General features: G+C 40.7%; 1 protein-coding gene across 8 annotated transcripts in view; it reads left to right on the forward strand.

Moving 5' to 3' along the window:
- TBCE (tubulin folding cofactor E) overlaps positions 1-18,230 on the forward strand; it is a 56,950-nt gene that overhangs the window by 24,829 nt on the left and 13,891 nt on the right. For 6 of the 8 annotated variants that reach the window (XM_072856379.1, XM_072856385.1, XM_072856384.1 and 3 more), the window contains 5 exons: positions 3,425-3,558; positions 5,478-5,562; positions 14,779-14,967; positions 16,067-16,155; positions 16,858-16,957. In XM_072856379.1, the coding sequence (XP_072712480.1) occupies positions 3,425-3,558; positions 5,478-5,562; positions 14,779-14,967; positions 16,067-16,155; positions 16,858-16,957 (597 nt within the window). Of the gene's footprint in view, positions 1-1,726; positions 1,769-2,796; positions 2,930-3,424; positions 3,559-5,477; positions 5,563-14,778; positions 14,968-16,066; positions 16,156-16,857; positions 16,958-18,230 lie in introns of those variants that run through there. The other 2 variants (XM_072856383.1, XM_072856382.1) reach the window with 2 other exon arrangements.

An 18,230-nucleotide genomic window follows, 5' to 3' on the forward strand; every position in this document is an offset into this window, starting at 1 on the left:
AGGCTGACACCAAGGCCATGTGACCAAATTAAAAGGAAAAAAATAGAAGTGTGTGCAAAGAAAAGAACACAAAATTCTTTAAAAATAGAATTTCAGATAATTGCAGAGTTAATACATGGAACTAACACCTACAGTTTTTCTGTAACTTTAACTGAAGAACTTACTGCTATTTATGCTCTCTTCTTCTTGGGGGTGGGATGGGGTGTACAGGTCAAAGTAAAAACCATACGGAGGAATTGTCATTGCTATTCCCAGAAATGTAAAAACTGTGCTATAAACCTAATCTCTTGTATTTTTACACCAACCAAAATGAATGTTCAATAAATTCTGAAGATAAATCCTTTTTCATTTAGGTGCTTATAAAATGCAGAAGTTGCAATTCTAGGTAATGAGGTGAAAATGTTAAATTGGTCTAGTTGTTTTATTGGCATTGGGGCTGTCCTGTTTCTTGTCGAGTACATTGGATGAACTATAGCTATTTGTTGATTACAGTGCTAAAACAGAAGAAACAAATGCAAAGAAATAGAAAGAATAAACACTAAGTTATGCTATTCTTATTATCATTTTAGAAATACTAAATACATAAATTCAACGACACGACATGCATGTAGATTCTGAGAATAGCTGATTTACCTATCAAATGTGCTGCTGGGATCAGAAAGATAGTGAAAAGTATTTTCTTGTTTTCAACACCTTTCCTGACATGCAATCAAAGTGGAGTATGCTCTCAGGTTTGTACTCGGGAACAGTGAATGAGTCAGAAAAGCAGAGGAAGAGGGCTTACTGCCATTGTTTCTGTTGTCATACTTGTACCACTGTCCATGTAGCTTCAGCATCATTCAAAACTGGAACAGATCATTTGAAGGGTGCCCTCTGTGGGAGAGGAATGGGCTCAGGAACCCAGCTGAGACAGCAACACCACCAAAGATGTGGAAGAAGGACTAGGGTATCTATTTTTTTTCCAAAGACATTAGTTGGCCTGAAAAAACACATTACCTTTGGCAAAGGAAGACTCTAAGGTAAAGGCACAGAGATCTTTACTGGAATGCCCCTTTGGGGAGCAGCTGCTTTATGCCAGACAGTAAAGCACACCCTCAAAGCCTGTTGCTTGAAGATGCAAGCCATCAGCGTGCCAAAGCATTGACATATTATCCGACTACTTTGATTGGAATATACTAGTGTTACCGACTACCTGTACTTGATTTCTGTAATCTATATCACAGAATCAGAGCGAAGAGTAGTAACATGCTGCCTGCCAAAAGAGTGTACAGAATTACTTAATGTAATAGAAGCAGAGGCATAGCACTGAAATAGCTTATTTATTACTTACTATCGTGATTGTTTTGGTCTTTGTGGTCCCAAAATTCACATTATATTGTTTGAATTAAGTTGTTATGAGACTTTGGAATACGAAGCACATCAGAGATGAACAAATGTAGAAAATGTCAACTAGGGTACTTCGATTTTTTTTATAACCACGGAACTGTGTGAAAGCTATTAGATCTTGTCATACCTGTCTCTATGAAACTGAAGAGCCCTTACTAAATTTCTGTTCCCCAGCAACTGCTACTTAAGGAATATGGTCGAGTCTTTCAGTTTTTGCTGTTAATCTATACACATTGGACACCTCAATTCTTTTTTTTAATATGCTGTGTTCTCTAATTGTTATGGCTTTTCTCTGGATCCTCTTCCAGTTAATTGATATTTTTCTCAAATAGTGGATGTTGAAATAAATGCAACAACAAACGTAGCAGCGCCGAATACTGAGGTAATACAACTTCTTGTTGTGTATGCTTGCTTATGTAAAACCATGCAGCGCACCAGTTCCCCTGGCCCGGTGCCACACCAGCACAACTCGCTGCCGCTCACCGAGACACCCGCATTCTCCTCAGTCGCTGTCTCCCAGGCTGGTGCCCCAGCCTTTAAACGTGGCCTTACTTGTTCAACGCACAGCTTGCATTTAGGCAGAAAAATGCATATTGCTTGCTTGCCTCAAAATGTCCTGAGCAAGTCGGATTTCAGCGATTGATTAGGTGAATTGAACAAACCAAGGGTTTGATCCCAAAGAGGCCCAGCCGGTGTAGCCTGACAAGATCAGGTCCCGTGAACCCGCGCTGCTGGATGCCGAATCCATTGCTTTATCTTAATAATCAGCCACGTGCTGAATCAGTTATAACCGTATCTTGCTCGGTATCAGACTGCCAGTTGTACGGCTTGTCTTACCGCACGCTGCTTTAAAACACTAACACGGCAGCAGCTTCCTGGGGGAGCTTCCCTATCTCCTTACAAGCCCACCGCCAATCTGTGGCTACTCCCCGGCTGGCCGACGTCCCCTCCCCCGGCCCCAACGCCTGCGCACGGCGCCCTGCCAGCGCCCGACCCCGGCGCTCCGCACTGGGCAGGCGAGATCCCCTCAGCGCCGGGCGGTAACGGCCGGAACACCCCTCCCGCCCCGGCAGGCGAGCTCGCACCGCGCAGCCTCTCCTCCCAGCCCCGCCCCGGGCGGCATTGAGGCTGGGCGCCGCGCCTCAGGTCCTGCTCGCCCAATCAGAGCGCCCTCTTCTCGCCCCACGGCGTGCTGGGAGGTGTAGTCCAGCGACGGCAAGTCCGCCCGGCGTGGCTGCCTGGGCGAACTACGCTACCCACAAAGCTCTGCGGCGGCGACACCTCCCGGCTATTGCCCGTGAAGGCGGTGACTTGAGCGGGGCCGAAGATGGGGTTAGGCCAATAGCGGCCAAGCTAGGGCGGCACTGGGGGCTCGAGGCCAATGGGAGCGCGCCGATAGGCCAGATGGGGCGGGGTGACAGCTGTCAGTCCGCGCAGGACGGAAGAGGGGCTGGTGGGGCCGGCTGTGCCTGGAGCTGTTGGTGTCGGCGGTTGGTCCCTAGGCGTGGGTGCGGGCCCGGCCCGGGGCTGCTCCTCCCGCCCGGTGCGTTAGCTGTCCTCCGCCTGCGGCTGCCTCGCCCCCGGCCGAGAGGCGGTGGCTTACTTTAACGGCTGTACCTGCCGCGCGCACTGCCCGCCCGAGCCTTGCGCAGCAACGGTCTCTCGCGGGGCGGGGGCGGCGGGCGGCTGCCTGGCTCCTCGCTGGCAGTGCCGTGGCAGAGGTGCCCCGCTCCGTGGCTGGGCGGGCGGGCCCGCCGTGGTCCCCGCTGCGGAGAGCGCCTCTGGGAGGGCCGAGGGCGGTTTGCGGTCTGTGGCTTGAAAGCACCGCCGAAGGAGGCTGCTCCGTAGTGGGTGTCGCTCCCGCAGCGGCAGTGGGACTTTTGGGGGCATGTGAGAGCTGCAGGCAGTAGCGCTGGGAGGGCAAACCTTAGCTCCAGGAGGCCAGCGTGCTGCTAGGCAGTAAAAAAGCAACTCGGGGTAGGGGGCTTGTGAAAGCAGTGACTTGTGTGTGTTAAGGGTATTGCTTCTGTCTCTGCAGGTCTGTGAGTAGCTCAGACTTCAGTTTTTCCAGGATGACTGCCTGCGTGCCTTCCGATGCGCTGGGTCGAAGAGTCTTGTGTGGCACAGAGTATGCAACTGTGCGCTATGTTGGCAGTGTTCCTCCTACAGCAGGTAAACATCACAGTAGTAAATTACCTTTACCTTTAATGGTTGTTTTCAAAATTCCTGTTATGTTCTTAATTTTTAAAAAATTGTCAAGTAGAATGTGGCAATTTACAAATTGTTTTTTCCTCATTGTTCTTGTGTAAATATGGCAACTTCTGATCTGGATAAGTTGTTTGGTTTTTTTAGAAGTCAGAGTTGTCAAAAGGAGTGTAAGTACTTTTTGTTGAAACTGGTTACGTTTTTATCTTACAGCGGAAAGATCTTAGTGCCTTCCTTTTTCCATTAGTTTTCATGAACAGTCTGTTCCCTGATCTCTCTGTACTGGCATGGTCTGGGAAGGAGAGAGACAGGCAGCAGCAGCAGATCAGCAGACTAGGCACTCCTTTGATAACATATCCAAATTCATGAGGACAAGTAAGTCTCAGCCCAGCTCGCTGAAAGATTTGACCAGTCTGATTGTGAGAGCCCGATATGTGATCTTTGAAAAATTGTGGTGACAGGATGGGTAGATTGCTGATGCTTAGGAGGAGACTAGCCTTGCATACAGTTCTAGAAGAGGCAGGAAGGATGACCGGGGAACTGTAGACTCATCAGCCTCACTTCAGTTCCTGGAAAGATCATGTAGCATCTTCCCTTGGAGTCCATTTCCAAGCCTATGAAGGACAAGATGGTAGTTGGGAATACTTGATACTTGTAAAGAACAAGTTGTGCTTGGCAAATGTAATGACCTTCTGTGATGATATGACTTGGAATATGGACAAAGGGAGAACGGGGGAAGTAATATTCCTTGACTTATTAAAGTGTTTTAACTGTGTGTCTATAAAGAGTCTTATTTGGAAGATGGAGAAATGCAAGCCAGATGAATGGACTGTTAAGTGGGTTGAAAGTCTGCAGGTCTGTCAAGTGAAAAAGTGGTAATGACTTCATATCTGGTAATGCGCGAGTACTGCAGAAGTAAATGCTGGGGTCTGTATTGTTTAACATATTCATCAGTATTTCGGATAATGAACAGTGTTCACCCTCAACTGGCTGATGTGACAAAAGGTAGAATTGCAATCCAGAGCAAGCTTTATGAACTTTAGGTTTGAGCCTAAGAGATTCAAGAAGGATACATTTCCACATGTAGTGTGTAATAAACCCATGTATCAGTACAGACCAGGAAGCACTAGCGACCCACAGGGTCCATTGTAAAGGACGTGGGAGTTAAGGTGGATGCTGTCGTGAACATGAGCCAACAGTGAGCTCTTGTCACAAGCAAGATATGTGTTGTACTGGGTTACCTTAGAATGATGACCACGGCCAGCAAATCAAAGGAAGCTGTCATCCCCCTCTGGGGGCAGGGGTTCTTGATAAGGTTGCACTTGGAATAATGTATCTGGTTTGGGACCATCCCAATTCAAGTGGGATGTGGATAAACTCGAGAGGATCCAATGGAGGACTGCCAAGGTGGTCAAGGGCATAGACCACATGTGTGTTGTGAAGAGAGGTTGAGGGATCTGGGCCTGGTTAGTGTGGTGAAGAGAAGACTAAATGGCCTCTAATAGCTGCCTGCAGCTGTTTGACAGATGGTTACAAAGATAACAGAGCCAAATTCTTCTTACTAGTATTAGATTATATAATAAGGGACAACGTCGATAAATTGTGGCTGGAAAGGTTCAAATTGGACAGCAGGAAAATCTTTTTCTCTACAGAAGTAATGCAGCACTGGAATAGGCTGCCCAGATAAGTAGGAATCTTTCTCTCCTTGGAGATTTTCAAGATCTGGCTATGTAAAGACTTACCTGGCTGGCCTGTTTTAGTGCTGGTGATAATATCCTGCTTTGAGAGAGAAGGTTAGGCTAGATGAACTTCAGAGGTTCCTTCCAACCATTATTTCTATGGCTATGATGCCATAAATTTGAAAATGTCTCTACCATATTTTTCAGGAATTTGGCTTGGCGTGGAATGGGATGATCCTCAGAGAGGAAAGCATGATGGTACCTATGAAGGAACACAGTATTTTAAGTGCAGGTGAGTTGATTCACAGTGTTGGCATGTCACGCGTATTGACAAGATGGTCATGGGAAAATGCCCTGTTGCAATTTTTAGGGCAAACCCTTTTGTTATCAGTTGTCTGATATTAAAAAGATAATAAATCTGAATGTTGTGACTAGCTATGCCACCATAAAGGCTGTTGTGTTGTTATTAATCCAGTTACAGGGATTAGAATATGGTAAATACTTAGAAAATACAAGTCATGTTTTCAGAGGTGTGTAATAAAGTGTGACTTTTGGATGTTACTAATATTACCTTTAGTAGGTTTAGACCTTCTACTTTAGTAAGGAAATCAGTATTTCCTACCTACCTTCCTTAGGTAATTCTGAAGTGAAATATTGGTCCATATTAACTGCCTCAAATATAGTTTAGATTTGGACTTAAGATGACTTGCATGTATCTTGTTAAGGGAAAATACCAAGTTCCTGATAATGATTTCGATATATTTGTATCACTGAGGAATTGTTAAGTATGTTCGCTTGCATTTAATACATGCAAAACACAGTATAGCTGTGGGGGGTTTTTTGAGTATATACATGCATTACATTCAAGTTTAAAGACTCGAGCACTTAACATGTTTGAAATTGGGGAATACAGGACTCTAGGGTTGATGCTAACAGCAGCAAGCTGTTGATTTCCATGTCGAAGACACTGCAGCAGCTAAAAGTTTGAGAGTAATAACTGGATGAATTCATAGAACAAAAGTCATCAATGCTCTTAAATACCAAGGGCTGCTAGCTCAATAAGTTCCTGAGCACTGAAGTGGTGAAGGATGAGAGACTGTTCTGTGGCTGTATCGTTAAAATACTTGCCCTGTTGTCGTATTTTTCCCAACCATTTTCTATTGGCAGCTTTTGGAGAAAGGATGTGGCGTTACATGGATGTTTGTTTTGACCACTGGATCACAGCCAGTCTTACATGAATGAGATGAAATTGAGAGATTTCTAGGTCTCTTTCCACCTCCTACTTTCCAAGGCTGGTAATAACTGTAAAAGGGTCGTTTGATTACAGTTTGTTCCTAACTGTTCAAGTGCTCATTCAAGTGAAATGAATCTAATATTAATCAAATCCTGTGACAGTGAGTGCTCAGAATTAATAGAAGGCTTTTGAAAATACAAAAGAAAGTGACAAACCAAGAAAATAAGTTAAAAGTTGTCCGTGGTCTTGCTTGTGGATGTGTTTTTGCTTTGGTTTGTTGGAAAATGTAAGACTTTTCTCTGAAATTAATTCCTCATGGAAAAAGTTAAAACAATCGATGAGAGGATAAGCAAATCATCTTTTTTTTCAACTTGCATGTAAATGAAAGTCATAAGAATAGCTGGATGAAGTCAGTCCAAAGATTTGTCTTGCTTAGTTTCCTGCCTCTGATGTTGGCTAAGAGCAGATGACTGGAGAAGTGTGAAAGTACAAGAAAAGTACATAGTGACAGTTTTCCAGAGTCACGCTAGCTTTGGCTAGTCATGGTTCAAAGATTTTTCCAGACCTAGAGGTGGTGTGTTTGTACATGTACTTTGTTTGGCTCTCAATGGATGATTCAACAGAGAAAATTTGTTAGGAGAATTTCCTCCAAAAGAATAATTAAAAGCATGTAGTAACAGTGCATGAGTTTGCTAACCTTTGAGCATGTGTTTTCAGCTTGTGAAAATTGAGATAATTTTAATTTTTATGAGTAGATGAGTCTTGTCACTTTCTCATCTGAATATAGGAATATGGTATGGAAGGAACTTAGAACTTGCTGTAAAACGTCACAAAGAAGAAAAAACAAAGAGAGATTAAAATTATTATTTCTACATTGTGGGAAAAGTAGGTCTAGTTTTGTATCTGCCAAAAGGTCTTCTGGAGACAAATGGAACTCCCTGAGGTAGCAAAGGAGGCTGCTGTATTTGTATTGAGACCTGACAGCAGTTCAGGGCTTGTTGAAGAATATACTTCATTATCAGTTCAGATCAAAGTTGTTCTCAAGCCAGCAAGTAGAGCCGTTTGGTCTCAGACTGAATCAGCAGAAGAATTTATCTATTAAAGAATTAGAAATTAAAAAGTAGCTATTTTGAAATCCTTTCTGGGAATACTCTTTCTTACCTGTAGACAAACAGGCATAAACAGGGAAGGGGCAGATTACGTTCAGTAGTGCAAATCAGAATTCTTAGTCTGTATCTTCTTGACTTCTACATTTGTGTAAGGTGAAAGCCCTAGAGACCTCATTATCAGAAAATAAGATGATAAAACAAAATTTGTTCTTTAGAAAAATAAAGAAAGGAAAAAAAAAACCAACTGTGAGGACTGGATATCTTTTTGCTTGTATCTAATAATAATAATAAAGCAAGGCTTAAGGAGGATAAGCACACTTAATGCAAGAAAAAAATTCAACATTGCTGGATTTTTCTTAGCTAAAGAAATGGAAATTATGGTCTTAGAGCAACTATGTCTTTTGAATGAATGTATTAGCAGAAGTTGCTTCTTAAAAGCTTTGAGTTTAATTGAAGCAGTTTCCAAGTTGAAGCTAGTTATGTTCTGCTGTAGGAGAAATAATAAAAATAATTGGCTGGCCATTCTGAATCTCTCTGGACAGAAGAAGCAATTGAACATGTTGTGGATGTCTTTCAGAAACTTGAGTACTTTACATTTGTGTGTGTATAATATTTATATATATATGTATAGACTCTTGATTTTCTACCATTAGTGTGCTCCCAGGAGATGAGATCTCAGATAGTGATCTCAAGTCTTATTGTAAGAATCAACGTTTTTTAGTGAAGCTGCATATACCCATAACAAATTTAAATGTAGTGATCTTTAAACATGTTGTTCTTACAATACCTGTTCTTTGTACTCTGCTTTGTTCCAATCAGAGAAAGTCCTTCTGGAGTCTAAGAGAATAAAAGTTCTAGCAGTCAGCCGTGACTCACAGACATAACTTTCTGTGTGAAGACTGGTTTGTAGTTCATGTACCAATTGTGAAGACATAGGCAAGCTTAAGTAAAAAATGGTTACCTTATTTTATCAAAAAGATGCTTAAAAAAAACCAAAACAAAACAAAAAAAACCCCAGAACCTAAAATGTCACCTCTTTACTACTACTGTGGGATGCGGGGTGTGTTATGTTTCTTTACATAATATATATATACAAATAAATAACATTTTGGTTTTTTTTTTTCCCCCCCTCAAACCTTATCGGTAGTATCCTTTGCTTACAAGCCTACTTTGCTCATTCCCTGAATTCTGATAAGCAGAAGCAGCTGATGGAGTAGCTTGTACTGTAAACAAATGCAATAGGAGGACATTTCTTAATTCCTTTTAAGGTAATTTTGAAAAGAATGCTTTTTAAAAAAATAATAAATCTTTGAGTGATGTTTCAAAATGAGATCATAAGAGGAAAATAAAACTGAATTTGAGATTCTCGTTACCAGAGGATATTCTTTGTAGTCCTTACCTGGGTAGATCAGTAGGTCTGCTTACAGCTATATGTGGTCTTTGTAGTAATTTTTTTGGAAATATGACCTAAACTTTTATGTTTCATGGCAGTATGTTTATCTAGGTCATATATTATGTGGTGCTAATTAAACTTCTTAAGAATACGAGAACCAAAGAACAGAACAGCTGTACTGCAAAATACGTTGACATCATGAGCATGTTCATCAACTCTGGATTAGCTGGAAATGGCAATGCATTACTCTAGTGGCATTTTTGTGAATTTTTTTTCCTGATAATAAAGTCTTGTTTCCTAATAACTGAGGAAACTATTATTTTAGCTGTCAGTTGCAGTAGTGTATCATGTAATTAAAATAAGCTGTGTTCTACAGTCCCTCAAGAGAAATGAGGAGTAATCAAGCCTTAAAATAGTAGTAAAATTTATATACAGCTTTTGAAACATGAGTATGCTTTCAAGTAAGTTCTTGTCCCACAAACCCAGTCACACAGTTGTATGCATGTGCTCCCCTGGGAGATGTGGGTTACAAGCACATGCACCTCCCCTGGGAATGCGAGTGCCTTAGCTGCACCCACCTCCTGTGGGAGACATGGGTGCTCCAGCTTCTGTGTCCCTGCGCTCCTTCCTGCAGTCTATTAATGTTCATGCTGGTAGAAAGCACCCCTGAGGTCACACGTGCACACTGAGATGTGGGGCATATATGTTGCTCCCCACGATGTCTGTCCTTGCAGACTCACCTACAGGCTCACCTTGGCAGCTGACCAGGAGGCAGCTCTGTCTGGCCTAGGCAGAGATGTGCTGCTGCTGGTGGCGTGTCTTTTGATGGCATCAAACCAGGTTTTAACTGCTGCTCTGGTACCCTCTTCTTTCTCCCCACAGTTACAGATGTTCAAGTTTCTTTTATGCTTCCTGTCAAGTGGAGTCCTCTGCCCCCCCCCCCCCCATCCCCCCCCCCCCCCTCGGTTTAATCTGGCAGAAGGGTCATCTTCCTCCTTAGCCATCCTCTCGGTCAGTTTTCGGTATTCCATTCACACATACTGTAGACACGGGCATTACTATTTCAGCAGCTGTTTTTATCCTTGCCATTTTGCTGGGGAACATGTGTGGATTCCCCAGCAGTAGATGACATACTTCTCTGCTTATCTCACAAGATGGGAGTAACATTCTGCTGTATCACACATTTAGAGTACTTTGAGTCATAATTGAAAGGAACGCATCCCCCCCCGCTAAAGAATATGTTTCGTTCTTCCCAGATCACTTTCCAGAATAATTTGATATTTCAGCAGATACTGTTACTAGAAGCATTGACCATACTAAATTGTAATCTGTTTCCCCAGGTTTGACTTTCACAGCAAGCCAGAGAAGTGGAGGGAAGTATAGTAAAGCTTGTTTCTGTGATGTTTTCAGCCTGGCAGAATTGCTTCTCAGATCTTTGTGGCCTTTTTTCCCCCCTTTGTGTTAAGTTTTCTTCTTGTGGGAACTTTGACTTTTGTATATTTGTGTAGTCCCAAAATCCCAAGTTATCCTGGCGGAGGCATTACATGTTTTCAGTTTTTCCTTCTTCAGTGAGTTTTATAAGTTGCATATGGACATGTTTTTAAATTTACAGACAGCAGTTGTGACCAACCAGATGTTCCTGTTGGCATGAAATTTATGTTCCTGCCCAAAACAAGATCTGTTTATATTAAATTAGACTATCTCTCCTTCAAGAATGACAGATTCACCTCCAGGTATATCTACTTAGAGCACAAACAAACTCTTCAAATACAGGAAGATGTCAGTATCATTTTAGTGTCTATGAAGAAAAAGTGATTGCCATTTAGCAAGGGGAAAATGTGTTCCCAAGATTCCTTTTAGCCTCAGAAGGTCTTGGTTAGGAAGTTTTGATTGTTTCACTGTGTGTTGCTGTACCCATCAGAGACTTCTGCTCTCTGCTGTCCATAGAACAGTGTTGAAACAAAACTGTTGTCCCTAACCACTGTTCAAATGTGTCCTGTGCACCAGCAGAACCTTAAGATAGCATCTGGAACTGCAGATGTCTGTCTGTCTGTCTTTCCTTGTTTTGTGAAAGCTCAGACTCAGCTTTCATGTCTGTTTGACTAAGGTAGACTTGGAAGAACTTCAAGTACTTGCTGATGTTTGCAAAGCTTCTGCTGTGCAGTCAGGAATTTGATACACCATAGCGGATTAGTGTTAGGTGTCACTTATAAGCATTGTTTGATGCCATAGCCTGTTCTAAAGCTTGAAGGGTTTTCTTTACTGCAGCGTGTAGGTTCTTCTAAAAGAAGTCTGGTCTGTTGAGCACCTTGCCCTAAAAGGAAGAGATCTGTTCAGAGCCTATCTAGAAAAGACGTGCATCGATCCAACCGGCTATATTTTATGACACCTTATGAGCTTTGTAGTGTGTGTGCCCCAGTCATGATGATAATTGCCTTGAGATAGTAATTATAAACAGCCGGTACTGGGCAAAGAAGCCCTTCCATCCACCTTTGCTATCTAGGCTGATAAAGCTGTGATCTCTCTCCTTGGCTCAGAAGCTTGCTTCTGCAGTCAGGCAGCTCAAGTGTGTAACTGTTGGCAGAACACAGTTTATGTACTACTGTGTTATTCTTCAGATACTGAGAAGTGTATGCATGTGACATTTCTCTGGCATATGAAGAGCCATCGTGTACCTGTAATGATGAGCAGTGCCGCCACTTTGTTTTACATTAGCAAAGAAGTATGATGCCAAATTTCCTCTTTATTCAGCGAAATGGTTAACCAGTGGAAGCTGATAGCTAATCTAAATTTTAATGAGTATCTTTCAAGGGCCCTGGGCATGCTAGGATGGGCTGTATTGCTTCAGGCTACTGAATCATGAATAGGATTCAGGATACAAGCTGACTTCTGAGATTGGGGTCAACCTCTCTATTTTAAAAGTCAGTAAGAAGTGTCAGTATTAACGAGAGCCAGCTGGTTGTCAGAGCCCCACTTGGGCATATTCCAGATTTTCTGCTTAAGAAAATTGGAGCATATCTTCTACCACTTCATTTCTGCACAGTGTTTTGTCCTGGCTGCAGACATTTTACACACATGGGAGCAAAATCCCTGTTCTCAGACTTCTGAATGTTCAGGTTAAGTCAGGTTGATCAGTAGTCCGCAGGTTCTTCCATCTCATGATATGCATGCTGGATGACTCTTTGGATTAGGATTTATCTGTTTCGTTCCCAGTTATGGAGACTGATTGCTAATAGGTGTGCTTTTTCATGAGTCCAGGTGCTGTACATTAGTTGTTTGATATGTACATATGGCTTGTACAGTTCATATTCCCTAGTGTGAGAGTTAACACAGGCAGGGTATTTTAGGGAAAACGAGTTACAGGTAAGTGACCTCTCTCCTTGAACACACTATCATTTTGCCTGAAAATAGGTTCCTATTGCAGTCTCCTTTTCTGTCCTTCTCTGTGACAGTTCTTGAAAAAGTAGATCAATTTAATAGAATGGAACTGAAAAAGAAACTTAGGCTGTGGAATGGATTTGAGTATACATCAGATAAGATAGCATGCATAGTGCTTGGAAGCGATAGGATCAGAGGAGGGAAACCCTATGACCTTGCTATGATAAAAAAAAAATAGAAGGGTCTTGAGAGAGAAATGCACCATACTTTTCCTGTAGCTTCAAATGACAAGGGGCAAGGTAGCTAGTTTCCTTCGCATTTTTTCTTAGGGATAGAACTGGCTCCTGCAAAGACAATGAGGAAGGAGATGCCAATAGAAATGGTGACCTGAGAGGACAGAAATGGGCTTAGGAATGGGTATGGTGATGGAGAGACCCAAAGGGCTTGGCTACAGCAGGGATAAATAGCATGACAGGAGGGATGCAGTTGTGGGGGTCTAGATGAGCTCTGGTGAGAGGGTTGGGGAGAGCAGAGGAAGAAAAGTAGCAGAACTGTTGAGTGCAGAGGGAAGTGATGACAAAATGGGGAGAATCAAGGTGATAGGAAAAAGGACAGGAGATGTCAGAATAAACATACAGCAGGACCTTGGGTGAATTACAGATGCAAGTTTTCTTTCCAGAGCCCCACTTAGAATCCTGCACTATCTGCCATCTATGAAGCTGTTTGACTTAATTAAATGCAAAAGTGGTAGATATACTTCGCAGGTAAGAGATGTTATAGTTAAGATGGTGAAAATGTCATTTACTGGTTTAAGAAGTGGTGTTAAGAAAGTCACATAGTTTTTACATTTGAGGAAGTTAAACATTTAAACTCGCCAAACATTTAAAGCCAGCATTTAAACTAGCCAAATACTTGCAAGCTATGAATAACTTCAAAGGAATGGAAGAAAAGACTTAAGAGAAGGTTACTGGATTAAAAATGTAGAGAATTGAAAATGCTTATCAAACATGAAATTACACACTGGATTTACGTCCTCTAAGAGTATGCCTTTCTGCTTGTTTTGTAGTCATAGCGCTCTAAACTTGGTCAATACAAAACTAGACTGAAAATATTTTTAAAGTAAATAATACCTAGTTTCTACCCAGATCCTTCTTTAGGATATGAGAGTACTTAAATAAGCATTAGAAATGTTAATGAATGAAACTGGCACAGGCAATTTCCAGTACTGATTTTTTTAATAAAAATGTGAATATATGCTGCCCCAGCTATTCCATCTACTTGTAATAGGTCCATAGGATTCAGGGTCTCTAGTTACTGTTTTTCTGAGAGAATTTTGAACTCTATAGCGTTGGTGGTTTATATTATGGTTTGTTAATTAGCCACTTGACATTTACATGCTGTTTTGAAAAGAGGAGTTTTATTTACATAAGTGATTTCTTCCTCCCGGGTACTTTCCAACCAAAGTCTGTACTCTTCTCAGCTGGAAGGCAGACAGGTAATCACAACTACCAATTTTCTTCCTGCTGTTTTCTGGCTGATCCTCCTATCAGATCATCCATCTGCTCTGTGATACCGTTCCCACAACTTATCTCTGCCAGTTCTTCCTCGATACTGTGTTTCCTTGCTAACTTTGATAGAAATTGTCCAAGCAATTGCACGGCAAGAAATTGTCATGCAATAAAGTTTTTTCAGTGCTCAAGAAAAACTGAGAAACTTCATAGGACTGTGTAGAACATACATTAGCTGGATAATTCTGTTGAATATTCAGTTTCAAAATTGTTACCGAGTTAGTATCAGAATTTTTGAAAGTCTGAGTTTGTGTAAGAATTCCAAGTGGTACAGTTTGCATCTTGTGTCATTTGTGTGGATGGAAGGACAAGGCTGCATTTTCTTAGAATTACAAGCTAATTATTCAAGTCAAATATAATGAGGCAGTGACTATTCTGAGTATTGCTATGCGCCTTAGGCTGTGGTAAGACTCCAGATGCATTTGTTGTATGATTTAGGTAACTTTGTGTCTATCCATAGGTAGAAACTCAATTTTCTGGAAAAACTGAGTTCATAATGAGTTTGGAAACAACAGAGCAGTTATTTCTAATAATGGCACTGACATTGTCATTTTGATGTGTAAGTACATTTGGAGATGTGGTGCTTCAGTTCTCGTGGCATCTCACAAATGTGAACTCGTTGGGTCAAATACCATCAAAGATACTTCACAAGTCTTACCTGGTCTCGCTGAGTGGGGACAGTGATGTCTTAAAATTAGCCTGTAGAATTGCCTTTTGACTGCTTTGGTTCCCAGTATTTTAAAAAAGTAATAATCAGTACTTTTGAGACTAGTCATTCTTATGATAACTTTTCATATTTTACCTTTTCCTGGCTGCTCTGTTCTAGGCATCCTAGAGGAGGATCATTTATCCGGCCAAACAAGGCAAATTTTGGAGTAGATTTTCTTACTGCAGTGAAGGATCGATACGGATTGAATGATGAGCAAGATATTCAACATGGGACAGAGAATACATTTGTATTTGGAAAGAAGAGTGTGGAATTTGTTGGCATGGATTCTGTTGCAGAACAACAAAGGCAAGTGTAATATATGAAAATCTAAGATACACTCTTAGCGATTGATTAGTCGAGAAGTAGTTCAACTGTAAGGAAAGGAAGCTGTCTGCCTTGCATATAATACTGTCATATCTCTAAAAGTAAGGCAAACTGCGCTATAGTGGAAGAGACAAGAAATCTTCCTATTGTGGCTTCATAATTTACATGTTTTATGGATAGGAACTGGGATTATGTCATGTTTGAGTGCTCACAGTCCTCATTTTGATTTCACAAAGTAGGAGGTGATGATATTTGGGGAGGAATGAGTGAGATAAATTATCATCATATTGGCAATCATTATATGCATGCATAGTCCTTTTTAAATAGATGTATTTTAATATTTTCTTAATATTGTACAGTATTATTTCATCTTTGTTTATTCGTATCAGTAATGACCTTGTAACTAAGAGAGAGAAGGCAGAAAGTCACTGTACTGCTAGTGAAGAAGTCTTTCAGTCAGTTCATGTCATGTTCATTTATCTGGAAGGGTAAGAAAGGGAGTAACTTCATGATGTGTAATAGATTGCAGTTTTAATGACCTCCAGCAGTAGAGAGGTATCAGTTCAGTAGGTGGCAGTCTCTTTCTGAGCTGATATTCCACAACTCTTCTCCCTTTGTCTCCCAGAACATACTAAGCAGTCAAAAATACTCTTTTTTTTTTGTCCTTTTTGATAGGTGATACAAAGAATGCCCAAATAACTTAGAACCTCTTGCAAAAAGTATTACAAGAAACCTGTTTAACTTGGAACCTCTAATTAAATTCCAATTTGCCTAGCTATATTTTGTCTGTTTTATCACTCTCATTTTCAGTTGGATGAGGGTTTGTTGGGGTTTTTTTGGGGAGTGGGGGTTGTGGTTCAACTAGACCTGTTTTGTAGTAGCAATGTAAAGGCAAAAAATAGAGGAGATGTATCTGTTTTCGAGTAAGAAAGACACTGCGATGTAGCAATCTGCACATTGCTAATTCTAAAGGAGACGCTATGTATGAAAAGGATATTATTTAGTTGTAACAACCAGGTATTTATATAATGTACCTATTTCTGTTTGAAGATCACTTAACAGAATGTTCTTTCTCATTTAGCCAACTGAACCAACTGGTAGATATCTCAGTGCGTGAGTGTGCAGTGAGCCATGCTGGTCAGAAAGAGGAAATCAGCAGAACATGTGCTAGTATCCTTTTTTGCTATATTGCATGATACCACAAATAAAGTACATATTCTAGCATTCCAAGTGTTCACGTCAATGAATGATAATTGTATCCTTTTATTAAAAAATGTTTAAAACTGCAGTGTATGTTTAGAAGTTTAATGCAGTGTTTACAGAGTTAAAAAGTAGATGCCTACAATTTTTGAGAGGGAGTGCAAATTGTGGATAAAAATAGAAATATCGTCATAGGTTGGTACTGTGACTGCAATTTCAGAAGGCTCCAGCAATTGTTGTTTTTGTTTTTTTTTTTTTAAATTTAACTCTAGAATAGGTAACCCCATAAAAATACAACTGATATGTTCTATAGGCATCAGAGGTTTCCAATATATAATAAATAATGTGTTTGATATACTGCATGTTGTAGCAATGTTACAGAAATACAAAGCAGGTATTATCTGTTCATTTATAAGGCCTGGTAAGAGTTCCTGTCAATACAGAAATTAATCCATTTTAGGATTTGTAAAGTTAAGCTCTTTTATAAAACTGTGAGCCATTTCCATACCACAAATCAAAATAAAATTTGCTGTAACTGAGCAGTAGTATCTCTTAGCCCAAACAAGTGTAATCTATTTCTGTTTATTTGATTCAAAAGCAAACCCTAATTCTAATTTCTGAAAAAGGAGGTTCAGATTTGAGATGTTTCTTTTTCTTAATGTGAAATTTCAGATATCAGGCATATAAATCTATCAAAAAATCTGATATCATCTTGGGAGACAGTAACAGCTATTGCTTCTCAAGTTCAAAAGCTGGAAACACTTATTATCAGGTATAAATATTCATATGTGGGTTTCTGTTCCTTTGGGGTAGGGACAAAAAAGAGGCTTTTTTAGATACAGGGTCAGCTTTCTAAAGGTAACTGGATGCCTCAATGCCCATTTTAATGGGAGCTAAGTTTTTAAATACTTTTTTTTTTAAAAAAAAAAATCTTGTCCTCAAACAACTCATGTGTGTGCTATATTTTTCAGACATCCCTTTTCAAGGAAAGACTAGAACCCTAGGAGTTTAGCATCTATGTAAAACTAAATTCTGGAGGAGTGCTTGGGACAGATGGATGTTGACTGGAGTTTTGTAAAATTAGAAAAATCACAGTTGTCTGAAAAATAGAATATAGATTTCAGCCATTAAACATTTACAGGAATTTAGGCATTTGTCAATGTGTTCTACATAACAGATCTCATCATTTTTATGCAAGTTTGCTTGTTGGCTAGGGAGACTGGGTTAAAATGCGTTATAGATTTCTACAGGGTGCTGTAGACTCTTGTAAGCAGTTAGACTGAAAGTAAAAAAAAATTACTCAGACTACTTTTATAGAAATGAGGAAACAGGGAGTATGGAAACTTAGGTTTACAGCGTCATAAGATGCCCTTATACACTTCTGTGACATCTAAGACAATTAATTCTCTTGATTTTAAAGCTTAGTTTGCCCCAAGGCAGAACTGACTTGTGTATGCATCCACGTTGCATGTGTGCGGTTAGTCTGGTTTGCAGCAAGGAGACCAGCTTTACAGCAGACATTGCCAAGTTTGCTGTGCATGTGCCGCAGGTCAGACTCTCTGGATACTTGTGCGTAGGGTCTGCATGGCACTGGCAGGGTGCTGGGACTCTGCTGGCAGATGGGCCCTTTGGAAGAAGCCAAGACCTTGAGGTGGCACTGCTGCAGGAGTTTGCAGCCTGCCTGTGAAAGCACTAGTAACACATCTTTATCACTTAAAAATCTCACTTAGCATTTTTTTAGTTAGGTTTAGCAGTAGCTATCTGTTTGCCTTCTGGGTTTGCAAACCTATTTGGGTTTTTTTCATGAGGTTAGAATTTTTTTTCTACATGGAAAAACTGTAAAATAATTTCTTTTCTTTATTTTAAAGTCATTCCAAGTGTCTTAAGACTTTATCTCTGCTTTTTGTTACTGTTCATATATTCTGACTGCCCAGGCAAGTCTTAATTAGGAGCCCACTTTTGTTTAAGAATGATGCTTTACCAACAGTGTCTTGACACCAAACTAAAATATCCATAATGCTTTAACCAAACCTTAAGTGTCCCAA

This window comes from Ciconia boyciana, chromosome 3 (assembly GCF_034638445.1).
Source record: "Ciconia boyciana chromosome 3, ASM3463844v1, whole genome shotgun sequence".
NCBI classification, from domain to species: Eukaryota; Metazoa; Chordata; class Aves; order Ciconiiformes; family Ciconiidae; genus Ciconia; species Ciconia boyciana.